Raw genomic sequence first — 17,982 nt, forward strand, 5'->3', positions numbered from 1 at the left:
ACAGCATTTAATAGAGGTTTTGGGCTGGATTTTTCCTTTACTATTCCTTACTTCTTTTTGTAGTAGTTTGTATTCTCTAGTGATCAATTTTTTTTCTTTTTAATTAAAAGAACATTCTCCAGCAACATTACTTGTTTGCATTGGTGCCATTATTTGAGGAGATCTGCTAACATTCTCTTTATAAAACTTGCTTAGAGTATAAAATAGGTACTTGTATGGACAGAAATGCCCATAGAATATAAAAAGGATATAAAACCTATAATCAGCATTATATTGAATTCCCATAAAATTCTAATGATTGTTTTTACATATATAAGTAATAATCATCAGCAGAGAATACCATTTCAGTGAGCTTAGTAGATTCTCAACTTTTTGGGACATTATTAGAAACTTTGCACTTAAAGCAAAAGGAAAGTATCATAAACAATTTTAAGGTGGGTTATGAAAAATAAGAGAATGATTATTTCTTACTCAGGACAAAAAAGTCAGAGGATGACAGTTACAAACAAATGAAGTTGATAACCCCTCCAACACACATGCTCCAACCCAGGTACACACGTGCACGAGTGCATATACAACATTCTTCTTGCCTCTTCTTTCTCTCTTTGTGAAGTGTCTTTACTGCTCTGTGACAATGCTTTACCCGTGAATAAAACTTTAGCCGTGAATGCAGCCTAGTGTAGAGTAGCTGGAAGCCACAGAGACATTAACCTTGAAGGAAATTAACAAAGAGACCTCCAGGAGCAGAACAGTTGATGAGTGAAGGGAGCCAAGGGTAAGTGCTGTGCCTCCCAGGGCCCTGAGCTGTAGAGACTGAGAGTTGGAGGCTCTCTTCTTTTGATGGAAGTTGTGTTTCCTGACAAGGCTTTCTCTGGATGTGTGCATAGGCTGTTTCAGCTAACCAGTTTAATTCCCACACGTTGTCTTTGAGAATAACAGCAATCCTAGGTCTGAGCTTTGAATGACCAGGATGGCCCAGACACGTCCCTTTCTTCTTTACCATCGCCTTCCTCTGTCTGTGTTCACTAATTTTTTTTTTTCTTGATGAAACCAGAAACATTCATGGATGACAAAGAGCTGACATTGATTTCTGCTAAGTTAGCTGTCATGGTTTATGATATGATATCTTAAAATAAAAGAGGAACCCTTATCATAAGTACACAAGACTTAGATAACTAGGTCATAGGTATAGTATCTGAGAGTAAGCAGTGGCTGACATATGTGTGGTGGGATTGCACATGTTCCTCCTAATGGATGATGGATTGAACATAAACTTTCATCATAACAGTGAGGACCTTGAATCTTTATTCTGTTTACTTCAGCCTTCGGGGATAATCAAATCACAGTGGCCAGGAGTAGAGAAACAATGTCTCATAGTCATACTCATGACTTAGGTAATTCTAATATGATTGGTCATAGTATGAAGGGGACACATGTGTAATGAAATGTCTCAAGTTACTTATTATAGAAAAAAATTTTCTCCCAATTTATAGTATAAGTTATTTTATTGGAAAGTGAACATTAAGGTCAATCTATTAAAAATTAGTTACAAAAAATAAGTAGCACACTTCTTTCTGGAACACAGTTGCTGTCTTTTATGACAAAGGGTATATTTCTTTCTTCCCTGGGAGAAAAGCTATGGTATATTTCTACTAGAAAACCTTGAGAAACTATTGGAAAACAGCAAATTATTGTATGCCTTCATTCCATAGACATCAGACTTCTAAGAATGAACAGAATTGATATAACATTGATTTTCAGTCTTCAGTTCATACCCATTCTTTATGCTAGAGCAGCTTCCAAGCACAGGAAGTAGCAGGAAGTGAGAAGCTGTAGGAGTGTGGTTCCAGGAAGGAACACAGAACAGACTCTAAAGTCAGTTTGGATTTGACTTTACCACCTATTGTCAGCATGGCAGATGGCATAATCTTTCTTTGTACTTGTTTTTCCCTTTAAACTTATGAGAGAGCTTTTCTAATATTTTCAGTCTCCATTACTAAAAAAAATTACCCTACTCTTGAGTGAGATATGTTGTCAGTACAAGCACCTTTGTCTCTCTTGTGCCTCTCAGATTTGACTGTGGATGTATAGAAGTTTAGATTACAACCTGGTGAGTTTATTAGTCTACTACAATATTCACAACAGGGCCTTCACCTTCTGGTTTATTTTTGTTTCAAGGTCTTCTTTTATGTGGGAAGTTTTACCTTACAGAATTTCAAAGAGAGAAGTGAAAAAAGCTTTTAGCTGCATGTAAATTTAAGGACCTTAGCTCTGTTCAGCATCCGTGATTGCTAAGAATGGCTCCTTGAAAGTTGTGGCTACACACATGGAGACAAAAGGATTCACATCACACTCATTTACCCCAAGTAAACATTTTGAAACAAATGTGTTTTATAAGTAGGATTTTTCTTATGTACTCTCACCCAAGCTGGTAATTTTTCTTTATATAGAAGCACTATCATTTATTGAACATCAAGTAGAAGTTTCAACACTGTAATTGTTGGGGTCCAGTATGGCATCTTACTGTTTATTATGATAACTGTATTAGGTGGACCTTATCTACTTATCTTGAAGCACATAACTAGTATGTGATAGTATCATTAAGGTAGGCTACAGTAAATTAAAATGGTATAATTTTGTTTCTCCCCATGCTGCTTGTCTAGTGGGGAGTGCTCAGAGAATCTCTGCTCTACCTCAAAGTCATTTCACTGGCATAAAGACAAGGCAAGAAAAATAGTAAATTCTGCTTCACTTGTAATGCTTCCACCCAAAGATGACATACAACACTTGAGGTCATATTTCATTAAGTAAGTCATATTTCATTAATTATGTTGCTCTGATAAATTACTCTGAACAAAAGTAACTTAGAGAGTTCAACTTAAAGATGGCAGTCCATCACTGAGAGAATCAGGGCAGAACTCAAGTAGGAATCGAAGCAGAGTCCATGGAGGAACGCTTCTTTGCTGGCTCACACACCGTCAGTTGTAAACCTAGCAAGCTTTCTTACACATTTCAGCATCCCCTGCCCAGACCATGGTATCACCCGCAGTGGGCTGGCACCTCCAATAGCAATTAACAGTCAAGACAGCCCAGCACAGGCAGTCTGATCTGGACAGTTCTTCAGTTGATGAATCTAGACTGTGTCAGGTTGACAATAAAATCTAAGTAGGGCAGTGATCATGGCTAACTTCTAAAGGGATAAAAAAATGTGAACTGATTTTTTACCAAGACAAAAGATGACTTTATTATTAGTGGCCACCACAGAGATGAAATGGGGATCTGGTTTAGTTCTTTCTAAATTTGATAGTCTTATCTTTGGATATCAAAGTTGGAGGTATTTGGCCATAAAGAGCATTGGCATTATCTGTCTATGAAAAGCCTAATGGACGTCAGAAGATGAAGAGACTTTTCAGTTGCTTCTATTTGTTTACAGTCTTGTTCATGTTTCCGACAGACCTGGTGTTTTATCATCCAGTCTGTACATGGGGTTGCCTATTAAGTAACATACATACATTTCTCTACTTCCTTTCCTGTCTTTCTTATGAAAGAAATAATGAAGACACACCTAATGGGTGTTTTGCAATAGTAAAGTGTGTACTAATGCTGTGTAGAGGTGTCTAAAATGTTTGCTTGGTGGCTTGAATATGTTTATTTCAGAGAGTGGCATTGTTGGGAGGTGTTGCCTTGTTGGAGTAGGTGTGGCCTTATTGGAGGAAGTGTGTCGCTCTGGGCATGGGCTTTAAGACCCTCCCAGTAGCCTGGAAGCCAGTCTTCTCCTAGTGGCTAGGACTCTCAGCTCTTCCTGCACCATGCATGCCTGGTTGCTGCCATGTTTCAGACTTGATGATAACGTACTAAGAACCTCTGAACCTGCGAGCCAGCCCAAATTAAATGTTGTCCTTAGAATAGCTGCCTTGGTCATAGTTCACCGCAGTAAAGCCAGGAGTAGAATATTGCTGTGATAGGCCTGACCATACTTTTGTTTGGAGAAATGAGGATTTTGTGACTTTGGAAAGCAGTGGAATGCTTTAAGTGAGGCTTAGTGAGCCATCCAAGTAGGAATAGGGAAGACATTGGTGTTGAGGATGATTTGAATTGTGCATACCTGGTCTAAGAGGTTTCAGTGGAGAAGAATTTCAGTATGTGCTCACTGTTTTTGTAGTATTTTGGAGAAGAATGTGGCTGCTTTTTGATAATTGTCTGAAGAGTCTACCGAAGCTAGGGTAAAGAGATTTATCTTGATTGCATAGACAAAGGAAGTCTCAAAATAGCCCAGCACAGATTGTGTTTTCTGGTTTAGTCTCATGAAGAACATTCTGATCAAGCATAGCAAGCCTAGATAGAAAGAATACAAAATATATGGTTTAAGTATCAAAGGGGCACCAGGACGTGAAATGGAGCCAAATCCTGTGTTTAAGGAGATAAACAGACCAAGGGGGTGGTGATTTCAAGGCAAGATCCCATCCAGCTAAGCTTATTGCTTATGCTTGCAATTGAACAAGGAATAGTTACATCATGTTATGTGTATTTACCTGGTTATTGTTTTCATTTGGACTTTTAATCTGGAATAAACTATAACCTAGAAATGGAGGGCACACTTGTGATCCAGATCTTGAGGCTGAAAGACAGGCTTTTGTTCCAGACCTTGAGGGATAGTGGCCATGAAAAAGCTCAGGCCCAGGCATGGTGCTGCACACCTTTAATCCCAGGAGACAAAGACAAGAAGATCCCTGAGTTCAAGGTCAGCCTGGGACCAGAGCAAGTTCTAGTTGAAGAAAAGCTTAAGTCCAGGTGTAATGATATGGCCTTTAAATCCAGCATACAGGAGAAAGAACCATGCAGATCTCTTAGTCCAAGGTCAGTCTATAGAACAAGTTCCAAGGCAGCCAGGCTTAGGAGTCAGAAAACAGAAAGCTGGTAATAGAATAAGGGGCACCATGCTCCAGCCCCAGCAAAGAGCAGAGCTCTGCAACTTCAGCCATGTGGCTTTGACTTTAGAGTCAAGAATTGAAGGGCTACAGGGAAAATTGATGCTGGTTAGCTGGAGCTAAGAAATTAGTGGTGATAAAGAAGAGACCAGCATCACTGAGGTGAAATCTTCTGGGAAGTGTTTTCTGAGAGCACAAAGAAGCTGTGTTTAAACCTCCTGCTGCAGTTGGACTTGGTAATGTGTAAGAGTCACCCGGGTGGTACTGGTTTGGAAGGCATGAAGGGGTCAATGAGAGCAACTGAGGCTGGGCACTGTAAGAGGTCAGGGAAGGCCACTGATGAAGGTGCAGCCTCAGTTGCAGTTGATGGCCTAGAACTGAAGGATTCTTGCAAAGAAGTTGAGGCTTAGCACCATAATGGGAGCCTATAAGAGGCCATTGGTGAAGCCTAGTTGCAGAGAAAGACTCCAGCCTATTAGAGATGTCAGTATTATTGGATGATCACCAAGAACAGCAACAGCAATGGAGTAGAGTCAACCAGAGCCTAGAGTGCTACAGAGTGGAGAGCTGGAGAAGTGACTGAAGCCCTTTTGAGAAGCCTAGAAGATCGTGTGTAGATTCCAGATATTGGAACAAGGAACTGTGAAGTTGAAAGTCAAAGTTGTCTTGATCCCAAAGTTGTTGGATATCCCAAGATGTTAGAGATGCCAGAACTCTGGGATACCTGCTGAGAAAAGCTGCTAAGTGGGAGTGGAACCAACCCCACTTAATGAATGCTAGATCTGCCAACAGCAGTCAACAAGGATGAAAGGAGTTGGAGGTCTGAAGAACTCTTTGACACTGGACATAAAGATGTGGAGTTTGGAGTTTGCCTAGCTGGTTTTCTGACTTATTTTGGTCCAGTATTTTTGACTTTATATGGGATTATAGTTAAGAGACTGCATTAATCTCAGAAGAGCCTTTGAATTTGGGACTTTTAACATTGTTGAGAGTGCTATAGACTAGGGGTACTTTTGAAGTTGGATTAAATAATGTATTTTGCATTTTGCTATAGATGGGTATGGTCCCATAAACTCATGTGTTTGAACAAGCCTATGAGGGCCAGACAGTGGAATGTGTTGGTTGGAATATGCTTGGTCCGGGAAGGTGTGACCTTGTTGGAATAGGTGTCATGTTGTAGGTCATGTTGTTGTGTCACTGTGGGCGTGGGCTTTAAGACCCTCATCCTAGCTGCCTGGAAGCCAGTCTTCTCCTAGCAGCCTTCAGATGAGGATGTAGAAGTCCCAGCTCCTCCTGTACCATGCATACCTGGGTGCTGCCATGACCAGATAATGGACTAAACCTCTGAACCTGTAAGCCAGCTCCAGTTAAATGTTGTCCTTATAAGAGTTGCTTTGGTCATAGTGTGTATTTACAGCAGTAAAATACTAAGTAAAAAAACTAAGACAATTTGTCTATTTCTTTGTTGGTCTGTATCAATAAGGGCTATGAGTGACACCATATAAAAACAGAGGCAGTGATTAAATCAAAAAAATTTTTAAACTTATTCTCTAAATACAACATGCTGAAGTGGACAGTCTTAAGTTATGAATGGAGCTTGGAAAGGATGTTAAGAACCCAGATTTTCAGGGTTGGGGATTTAGCTCAGTGGTAGAGTGCTTGCCTAGCAAGCGCAAGGCCCTGGGTTTGGTCCTCAGCTCCAGGAAAAAAAAAAAAAAAAAAAAAAAAGACCCAGATTTTCAGACTGGAGAGATGATTGAGTGGTTAAGAGCATGGATATTCTCCCAGAGCACCCAGCTTTGATTTCCAGCACTTAAACAACAGCTCATAACTGTCTGGACCTGATCCCAGGGGATCTAATCTGTCTGCCCTGTGGGTACATAAATACTCATGTAGACAAAACACCTACACACATAAATAAACACAAAGGCATATGCTTCTTCGACCATCATCCTTTGTGTTTAGTTTTAATCTTCATGATTATTGCTGACTGATCATGATAATTGTCCCACCTCTAACAATCATGTTTTTGACAGAAGAGGGCAGAAACGTATGCTGCTTAAATTTGTTGGCTTTGAGTGCTTCTGAAAGCCTCATTCCATGAGACTTTTATTTACCTGTCGTTACTCCTTGTTTTATTAGTAGATGGGCACAGTGCCTTCATGAATGCAATTTGGATTTTATTAATAAAGATAAAAATAATGGGTAGGAAGAAGACATTACAGAGACTGCCTTCGTTGTAAAGCAAAGCCCCTTCTACCATGTGTTTTGTATATGTGGGGGATATTGTTTCCACACAGAAACTTTGAACATTTTCTATTAGTTTATCCCTTCTTAAAAATGATTCTTTAATGGTCTTTTCAACCAAAACCTGTGCTATTATTATTTAAATGGTTTTGACAAGGAGCCTTACATCCAAAGAATCTGATCTAAAAATGTGTTTAAAATACTATACAATTTTGCTTTAACCTTTGATCATGACATGTATTGTATGGCAGCCTTCACTACCAGACTAACTTACATGTATATCCAATTCACACCCTAGTGTTGTCCATGCCTGGCTCTGCAGGGATTTGATATAAAATTATACAGTATGTCAAATGAGCTACACCCAGCTCTGGCACCCATTTCTCATCCATGGACCACTGTGAGGAAGACTTTGCTGCCATCCTGGAATTGTCTGTATCAGTGAGATCTAGTAACTAGTGATTGAAAGTCAACCAGTTTGATGTGCCTGTCTTCATATCTAAATGTCTCCTTTAATCATCTTGTTAACAGATTAAATTATTGTAATGTCAAATTTTAATTTAATTTAAATAAATTAGGTATAAAGCTTAATTCAGACTCTATTGCCTGTATTGAAAATCAGGATAAAGCCTTTTATTACAATCTGATAATTTAGAAATATATATGAAGTGTTAGAATAGCCATTTCTCTTCACAGCTAAAGAAAATAATTAAAAAGGGCACATAAGTGGCTGTTTTTGAAAGAAAGATGTAGATAGCATACAAGTTGCCAACAATACATTTTTAGTGTCTTTTTTTCTCAACAGACTCTGCTTCGCCCTCTTCAAGCTCTGTGCTCTTTCCAGCTTCAGCATGGTGCTCAGATTCGCCTCAGCAAGGAGTATCTTCTGAAGAATGGATTATATCCCAAGCCTATGCCAAAGAACAAACGCAAACTCAGGAAGATGGAGCTGTTAATCAACAGTGTCAAAATTTAGCACACTTGTCCCTGCGTGCTGGTTTTCCTGTCATTGGCTGACAAGGCTGTGCTCCATCTTCCCAGTTCTGACTTTTACTCTGAAGAAGGAGGAACGCTGGCCCACCCTTGTGCTGAAGGACGAGGTCTGCTCCACAGCATCTAATGGTTCACCCCACTGACTGAGAAGCGGTTTCACGCTGTCTCTGTTTTTGTTTTATTTTTCTTATTGTTTTTTCAAGACAAGGTTTCTCTGTGTAGCCTGTAGACCAGGCTTGCCTCAAACTCAGAGATCTGGCTGCTTCTGCCTCCCAAGTTCTGGGATAAACGGCATGTGCCACCTTTGTCGAGATACTGGATCTGCTTTTAAACATGTGCTTCCAATACAGTTTTTTAAAAGGTCTATTCAAAAAAGGGTTACTTGTTAGTCTAGACTAAGGACCTGTTGTTCGTAAAATGAAGAAAATTTTGTCTGGGAACATGTTCCCGTCAGTGCTTATACATAGGTGGGTGTAGATTAGTGATGGAGTATAGCCCATGAAACTAATGCGTCAGCCTAGTGAATGAAATTCAGAGTGTGAAGTAAGTGACACAGAGGGCTGTGTATGTTATTAAGGAGTAGAAAGGAACAGGGAAACTTTACTCTTTAGGGTTCTATGTGGACTCAGCGAATGTGACTTACATCTTCTGTTAGTGGCTGAATTCCTGAGGAGTCCATCTAATTTTGAAATAGCCTGTATTATCAATGGGAGATGCTGTGCATAACTTCAGTTTTTCAGTGTTCATTGAACAAGTTAACTGGTGGTAAGAGGTTTTGATGAAGTTTCTACATGAAAATGACTGAAGTAAATTATACAGCTATCATTTCTATTAGCTCTGTTTACATTTTTTAAAGAGAAAAAACTTTCAATGTGAAAGATCGATTCCCTCACCTTATTAGGAGAATATTTACTAATATTTTGTAAAGAATAAGAGAATTTATATATTTATACAAAATTTACAGTTAAACATACACTTTGGCAAGATCAAGACGTTTCATTTTGACTGTTGTTCACGATTATTCAAGTTTCCTGAATCCAGTGTGAGAGTGGAAGGAAAAACCAAGCATGCATTTTTGTGGCGATTTTGATAAATACTTCTCTGTGTGGCATGAACATACCAGTTTCTGATTATTTTTATGTCCATTTGTTTATTATTGGCTCAGATCAGCTTGGCTGGTCCCAATTAGAATGCTAACAAATATGTAGCAAATTATGGAAAAATATTTAAATTTAGGTTTGTCTTCAATTGCTGACTTATATTTGCATTTAAAAATAAGTTGGTCTTTTATAACCTAAATGTCTAGTAGCAATTGATTATTTGTGTAATAATGAAAAAATAGTATAATGTATAATGGCTTCTTAAGGAATGAGATAAAACTATCATAATTTTTTATGTTGGAAATAAACTTTATAAACTCCTTTGAGTTTTGGGATTGCTTTTTAAGAACAATCTGACAAATGATACTATTTATAGTTCCACACATCAATTTGTGTTTACAATTTAGAATCATGTTTATGTTTTAAACATACTGAATACTTAAATGCTTAAAGTTCATTACTTGGCTACATTTTTCAAGAAGATATATCTAGATATAAGAGGGATGGCAGATTTGAGATACTTGGCACTTTGCTGCATCTGTGAATCCAAAGAGCATCAGGTACATGGCTACAGGGAATGGTGAGTGATATGTAAAGTCAGGAGTTGAGCAGCACACAGAAATGAGGCAAATTCAGAAAAACAGAAGTTTAGATTTGTAGAAGAAATTGGACCCTAAGGTAGTATGCCACTGAAGCTTTAAAGAAATAAAAAAATAAAAAAAAAAAAGAAAAAGAGAAAAAAGAAAGGAGTATTTTACTGAGCTCCACAGGCACTTAAATGGCATTTTTCAAAACTGTAGTTTAAGGTGGATATCTGAAATGTGCAGCCTACATGTGCAGAGCAAGCAGATAGGGCAGAGGAGCCCAGCTCCTCCTCAGAGTGCATACCAGTGCTATGGGAACATGTTAGAAGTCTTATGGTCAAGAAAAGAAGAAACCTGCATTCTTTTATCCTCAAGCCCCAAAGGCCTCCTGGCTGAGTGAATAACCACTCTGATAAGCAGTGTAACAGGCAGCGGCTGTGACCTGGACATAGGTCAATGAACCATTAGTGCAGTACCATTAGCAGGCCATGTTTTGAGGAAAGTGGAAGATTATTGCGTTAGGAAAGGCAGCCTGCCTTTGAGAAGAGGGAGATTACTTATGTGTGGATATGAGCAGGGTATGAGGGAGTCTGGTATGGCTAGGGATTGCAGGATGCTGTCACTGCAGACACATGGCTCGCTTTCTAAATTCTTGATTATTCGATAAAGTAATTTAAACTCAGTGGGTATCGAGAGACCGATCACTAGGGTTAGAGAGAGAAAACAGTAGAGCAGGTAAGCCGGAGATCTTGATAGCTGATGGAGAAGGGGATGGTAAGGAAAGGAGGACAGAAAGTTATATTTCTATACACTGGCCAGGATGAAGTCAACTTCATCCCAGAAATGTACTGGTAACTCATACGTAAACCAGTAGGTATAATTCACTACATACATAGACTCACGGACAGGAACCACATAATCAATACTTGAAGAAAAAGCCTTTAACAGTACCCCCAAATCTCATTATAGCACATATCCTGGAGAATCTTGGGATACAGGGGTCAATGAAGGCTACCTGCTAGACAACACAGGATAGCAAACCCAGTGCCAGGAATGGGTAAGTACCTTTGGAATGGTCGGCCTGTGAGGTCTCAGAGATCTTCAAACATTAAATGCTGTTGCCAGTGCTCTCAGTTACACGCCAGAATTCAATGAGACCTTATTGCTGAAGACACTACACACTTAAATCAGAAATGGAGAGACCAAGCTGATACTGACTTGGAAGCTTCATCCCGCCTGGCTAGCTTTTCTAGTGCCGGAAGATGCTATACAGCCTGCTGGAGGAGAAAAGTAGTCATCAGTTCCATCCATCTGTGAGCTGTGAGCAATAGTAACACTGGCCTGACAAGACATGCCTACTGGCGGAATAGTGGCTTGAACACCAGTGGAATAGCTAACCACTTTCCGATTGGAGTTAAAACCCATTCCATAAGACAGAACTCATACCTGTCGACATTTTGGAGGTCAAGAGTCTGTGGCTAGAAAAGCCCTAGGGTAGAACCTACTCCTCTTATTCTACTAGAAACTAACCATTATACCCATAGGTTAGTGTAGCTCTTAAATGTTATCAGAAAAATTACTTTTCCCAGTAGATCATGATTAACACACAGAACCACAACTGATCAAGGTGTAGAGAATACAAGACTGCAGAATGTTTACCCCTAAATGACACATCTGTACCACCTACCCTCCTTCCAAGACTCAGAGTTCAATACAGAAGAGGGGGCAGAAAAATTGTAAGAGCCAGAGATAGTGGATGGCAATGTTTTTCAGATATAGTGTGGTTTTTGAACATGGAAACTTGCAGTATACATAAGGCCTGTGAAAGCTGAAGCCAGACCAAATCCCAGCATGGAGAGGAGAGATAGGCATGAAGTCTCACCCCTAACTGAAGAGCCCTTAGTAGTCGGCAGCTTCTAGGAGATGTAAATTCAATTGTCTCTGGGTGGCTCCTGGCAGGTCGATCATACTCAAGTGCACAACCATGCATTCAAGAGTACATGGACAGCATAAGTTGGACTCAGTGGATTGTTTTTAATTACAAAGTGTTAAGTGAGTTGGAAGAGTTGAGGAGGGAAGTTAATATAATGAAAATACATGGTATAAAATTATTAACTGATAAAAAAAGGAAAAGAGAAGAGATGAGCATGCAGCTACATACCTGTAATCCTAGCACTGGGGAGGGGAGCTGGAGTGAAGGTGATCCTTGTGGAGTGTTGGCCAGATAGTCTAGCAGAGTAATAAACAGACAGATGGAACATAATGAGACCCAGCGATGACTTCTGACCTTCACGTGTGCATTTGCATCCCAGCCCCCAGATCCCAGATTACTCCTTTAGTGTGACATGGGCCTTGGGCATGGAAAGCATTCTACCTTTTCAGGCCAACTAAGGAGAACATATTTAACCTTAACATTATTCAGGTTAGCATAGGGATTCCTGTGTATCACCTAGAATTCAACATCCGTATTACGCTTCTTCTTTCTGTGACTCTAAAATTCTTTTAATCCCTTATTCTGCAGTGTTTTCTGAGCCTTGGAGGGGCTGTTATAGATGCCCAAACCTTAAACTGTCACTTACTGTCAGCATTTTGATCAGTTAAGAGTCTCTGCATCACTGCCACCCACTTACAAAGGAAGGTCCTCTGACCAAGTTGACATCAGCACTAATCTGTGGGCACAGGAAGTTCACATGATGAAAGCTTGTCCACCTAGGAAAACAGCAGCTATAGCTTCCCACCAAGGGCCTATGATCTCTCCAGCAACACGTTTTTGACTGGTCCTCTCTCCTGCAGAGTAAGCTTTAATCCCAGTCAGAAAGTGGCTTGTTACTCCCATTATACATTTGTCACTGTTGTGTTTATGAGTACATCTTGTCTGGCTGTGCAGTATCATACCGCACAACACCAGACCTAAGACAGTTCTCCCCCTGCAGTAGGCCAAGTACCTTCTGGCACTCTGAGGGTTGGGTGACAGGAGGAAGCTTCTAGCCTACTTCCAACTTGATTTCTCTGTGTCCTGCAGCCAGGACAGTCAGTAACTTCAGAAATTGGATCTTACCATCCAGTTCTGCTGGGTAGCCAACAGCAGTAACAATCATTGTTCCTGTTTGGGGTGGGAGGAGGACCTTAGAGGATTCCCTGCCCAGCAGCTCATAGGAGGCAGCCCACTCCTGGTAATGGTATTTTCATTAACATACAGTGGCTTCTGGATGCAGCTTTTATCTCCCCCACAAGGGACCTCTGGGTTTTGGTTTGTTAGTTTGGTTATTGGTTTAGTTTTTAATTAGCTTCCCTATTACATGGTTTCCTTATTGCTTTAAACTAATATATCATTGGTTTCGGTTGATCTTATTCCAATCCCCTCCTATGCCCCATCCTCTGTTCCAATCTTCTTTCTCCAACTTTCCCCCCCCCTGAATTTGAATATCTAGTTTGTTTTAAAACAGTTGCTATAGTGCTCTCTGCATTTTCTCCTCTAATCTGTATTGGAGATTGAGATCCCAAGAGAAGACGGCCCACTAACAAAACACCTGTATAAAAGTACATGTATTTATAAGTTAGAAATGTAAGGACTACATGGCCTTCCCTAAAGTTTATGGCTTTTAAATAACCAGTCCAACAGTAACGAAATTATTCAAGTGTTAGACAAAGAATTAAAAATTAAAAAAAAATGAGCAGTGTTTAAAGGAGAAAGAAAGTTAATGCAAAATATGGATGAGAAATCCAACAGAGACAGATATTCTAAAAAATAAATTGAAATAAGTCAATAAAAAGAGCAGCAACAATAATAACCAAACAGAATACTCAAGAATGAAAAGGCCCACACAGGTCAACTGAACCTTTCAGCAGATGGCCAATGATGGCTTAGCAGGCAAAGGTCCTTGTCACTTGAGTTCTAGTCCTAGAACGCACATGCAGACGGGAGGGAGAGCCGATACCACAAATCGTCCTCTGAACTTCACACCTGTATTCTGGCACGCACTTGCAGGCATCCCCAAGTCCCCTCCCAATAAATGTAAAAGAATCCTAAAAATTTCAGTGGCAAATATTACCAATATATTAGACCAAGCAAAGATTGATGACCAAAGGGAGTCATTTAACAATAAAGAACAGCAAAAGCCATGAATACAACTTTCAGGAATTCTTGGGGACACGAGAAAGACCCAAGAATCATTAGGTAAAATGGGCTAAAATATAAACAGAAAGCATATAAGACCTATTTTATGAAATTGTAGAAGACAATTCCTGAAGTAATAGGAAAATGTGGGCATTTAAATAAAAAGGTATTTAGAACTGAAGTAGAAATGACATAAAGGAACTCCAGGTTACAGAGTTTAAAATGCTGTAGGTGCTAGAAAGAGCCCTGCAAACCTCAAACGAGAAGGCCTGTTTCCAAAGTTACAAGTTATATTAGACCTCCCAGCAGAGACCCCAAAGTAGGACACGTAAGACATTCAAATAATATCCAATAAAGGTGTCCTTTAAGGACATGCACAATATGTTCTCACTAAGTGGATATTAGCAAAAAAAAAAAAAAAAAAAAGTACAGAATACCCAAGGTACAGTCCACAGAACTCAAAAGGTCAACAAGCTGAAGGGCCCAAGTGAGGATGCCTCAGTTCCACTTTCGAGGGAGAAAAAAGCAACCACAAGTGGGGAGGGAGGGAGGGAGGTACAGGGGAGAGAAAGGGGATGAGGGTTGGGGAGAGGGGAACATGATCTGGTATTGAGTGGGAAGCCCTGAGGGCCAGCAGAAAGAATGGAAACAGGCAACCTTGTGAGGAAGGAGGTTGGGAGGACCCTCCAGAATGTACCAGAGACCTGGGAAGTGAGAGACTCTCAGGACTCAAACAGGTGTGGGGTGGGAGGCGTTAGATGAAAGGCCCTACAGTGGGGAGAGGGAACTTGTTGAATGAACCTCCAGCAGAAAGACAGGGCATCAAGTGAGGGGTGGGGTTGCTATCCTACAGTCAAAGCTCTGACCTATAATTATTCCTGTCTGGAAGAAATGAAGGGATGGAATTGGAGAAGAGCCTGAGGAAAAGAAGGTTCACTGACAGGCCCAAAGTGGGATCCAGCTCAAGGGGAGGCCCCAAGACTTGACACCATTACTAAGGCTATGGGGTGCTCACAAAAAGGGACCTACCATACTGTCCTCCAAAGATCCAACAAGCAGCTGAAAAAGTCAGATGCAGATATGTGCACCCAACCAATGGACAGAAGCTGCTGACTACTCTGCTTGAATTAGAGAAAAACTGGAGGAAGCAAGGAGGAAGGCATACCTGTTGGAGGACCATCAGTCTCAATTAACCTGGACTCCGAGATCTCTCAGACACTGGATCACCAACCAGGCAGCATACAGCAGCTGAGATGAGTCCCTCAACACACATTCAGCAGAGGACTCCCAGGTCTGGGTTCAGTCAGAGAAGATGCACCTAACCCTCAAGAGACTGAAGGCCCCAGGAAGTTTAGAGGTCTGGTGAGGTGGAGGGTGAGGAAATCCTGGTGGAGACGGGAGTGGGGGGCGGTGAGGGGAAGGTATGGGATGTGGAACAATTGGAGGATGGACTGGGAGGGGAATAAAAGCCGGAGTGTAAATGTAAATAAAAAGTAAAAAAAATGTTCTTTTAAAATCAATGGAGAAATAAAGAATTCCCAAGATAATCACAGACTAATAATATAATTATGAACATAAATATTGAAGAAAATCTTGGAAGCAGTCCTACATATAGAGGAGGAAGAGTCACAGACATTATTTCAAGAAGGAAATGTCATGACTAGTTGAGTAGATGAGTTTTAGAACAGAAACAAACACATTCAGCCCAGTGAGCCAGAAAGCTAAAAGTATACAAGAAGAAAGGAACACAGTATTTGAATGAAGCGGAAAAGGTTTACATGTGTCAACTTACCTTCCCCAATAATGGTAACTGTAAATGGCCTTCAGTGTCCGACCCAAAGATGCAGATAGGTTTATGAAAATAATATCCAGCTGGTTGTTTTCAAGCAGAGGGTGGAGAAGAGGGGTTGGGGTGATAGCAACCAAAACTAATGATGTACTGTGTTTTAAAGTCAAAAGGAAACCAGGTAGTAGGTAAGCTAACTAAAACTCACAGTAGAGAGGGAGCTCTCCAGGGTACCATGCTTTCATAGGTAGACTTAGGTTATGCCACCTCCTAGGCACTGTGGTCACATGACTGTTCTTTGTACCCTTTTACTACCCAAGTTGAGTCTTAATGTGAGCTCTTCACATGCCACTGTCCAGCCCTCCCCATCACCACTACTGCTTTTCTCCTTCAAGCTATGTCAAGAGAATTCCAGGCTTCCTGGAATTCCTTATTATCAAGTGCCCAGAATAGTTCAGTCCATAATAATTGGTTTCTGTTAGTGACTTCTTAGTGAGTGTGTCGTAGTTTTCCTCTTACCCAGCTAGCTCCCAAATAATTCAGACTGGACTAATATATTTATTTATCAAGATGTAAGGGCACTATAACTGGGTAGTTATTACTGTTTTAATTTTCTATGCTAATCTGGCTACCTCCCAGCCAAAATCCCCAAGATACTTGGAATTTTATGGTTTTCTATGCTAAAGGTATTTTTTAATGCTCTCTCCCCAACCTCTCTCTGTGGCTGAATTCCCTATTTCCTCTCTCTCCTGCCCCTCCCCTGGTTGGCAGGAAGTCCAATTCTAATCTTTCCCCTGCTGAGTCATTGGCTCTTAAGCTCTCTTTATGGACAGACACATCAGAGAATAATTGGGGAGCTGTTGTTTATGCATGATTGAGATAGGATATTCTTTGAATTAGGACTGCAACCAGATATAGGGTCACAGAAATCAGCATTTAAATAATTTACACAGTGCCTAATAACATTGTGCCAACAGTATCCTAAGATGATACTGTTGTACCAGGGAAATGTTAGTGACCCCCCCAAAACAGACAGGAGCCACTCTGATGCAACTCAAAGCATGGTCGTTCTATTCAAGCTAGCTGCCCTCCCGCAGTCCCCCAATGCACCATCATCACACAGGATGGTTTTGGTGGTGGGGGAGCCTCTGTTAGGCTTTATAGTAAACAGCAACTGGGCAGGGAGTGGGGGAGTAAGTGTGCAAACATTGAATTGGAAAGCTATTGTGGCCTTTAACATAATAGGCTGGTGCTGGGAGTCATATCATGAACTTAATTTTTGTTTTCCTCTGCATTGGTGGTCATTAGGCAGTGGGCGTGCTTGTAACCTGAGAGTGTAGGTTTGTTGGGGGAATAACCTGGAGACATTATTGTTAAGTGTGTAACCTGGAAACGCTGGTCTTGTTGGGGATTATCTTAGAGACTGGAACTAGGCTCAGGTTTTGTTGTGGGGGCAACTTGGAAACTAATGCTAGGTACCAGCCTGTTAGTTTACCTGAGTTCAAACTTAGGCTAGGTTCTCTAAAATGGAGTCTGAACTTAAATGATTTGGCATCTCAATACCCAATCATAGCCCTCTGAACTATGGGAAATAAAAAAAAGAATCATCTTTTCACTGCTGACCCATCACGCAGAAGGAGTCACTGAGTCACGTTCCCTGTGAGAACCACAGACTTGTTCTGTGTGCATACTGGCAGTGTTTACACTTGTTTGGAGGTGGAGGTGAGGGACTGGTGAAGTCAGGGACTTCCTAACCCCTTTGACTGTTTCCTTCTTGAGCTTAATGAGCTAAAGCCTGTTTCGCCTCTCTGTAAACATCCTGTGTCTTAACATCTTTCCCTCCCAAGATGGAAGATATTAACCTTAGAGGACACAATGGAGTAGGAGAGATAAGTCACTGGTTAAGAGGACTGGCTGCTCTTCCAGAGGATCCAGGTTCTGTTCCCCTTATCCATATGGTAACCCTCAGCTATTTTTAACTCCAGTCTCAGAGGAGCTAATGTTCTCTCTGGTCACTGTGGGCATTGTTTATTGCCTATATATGCTGTGTGTACGCATGCACGAACGTGCGCGCGCGCGCGCACACACACACACACACACACACACACACACACACACACACACACACACACAGGAAAACACCTAAATACACAAAATAATAATGTTAGTCTTGGAGAAAATCACATCGCATCTTCAAGGTATAAACACCAGAACTCATGGTGTAATT

General features: G+C 40.7%; 1 protein-coding gene across 1 annotated transcript in view; it reads left to right on the forward strand.

The window, feature by feature from the left end:
* Dtwd2 (DTW domain containing 2) overlaps nucleotides 1–8,794 on the forward strand; it is a 62,764-nt gene extending 53,970 nt beyond the window's left edge. The window contains exon 6 of the mRNA XM_032885904.1: nucleotides 7,981–8,794. Coding sequence (XP_032741795.1) covers nucleotides 7,981–8,151 — 171 coding nt within the window. The 3' untranslated portion in view covers nucleotides 8,152–8,794. The remainder of the gene's footprint in view (nucleotides 1–7,980) is intronic.
* The last annotated feature ends 9,188 nt before the right edge of the window (nucleotides 8,795–17,982 follow it).

Source organism: Rattus rattus, chromosome 15, assembly GCF_011064425.1.
Source record: "Rattus rattus isolate New Zealand chromosome 15, Rrattus_CSIRO_v1, whole genome shotgun sequence".
Classification (NCBI taxonomy): Eukaryota; Metazoa; Chordata; class Mammalia; order Rodentia; family Muridae; genus Rattus; species Rattus rattus.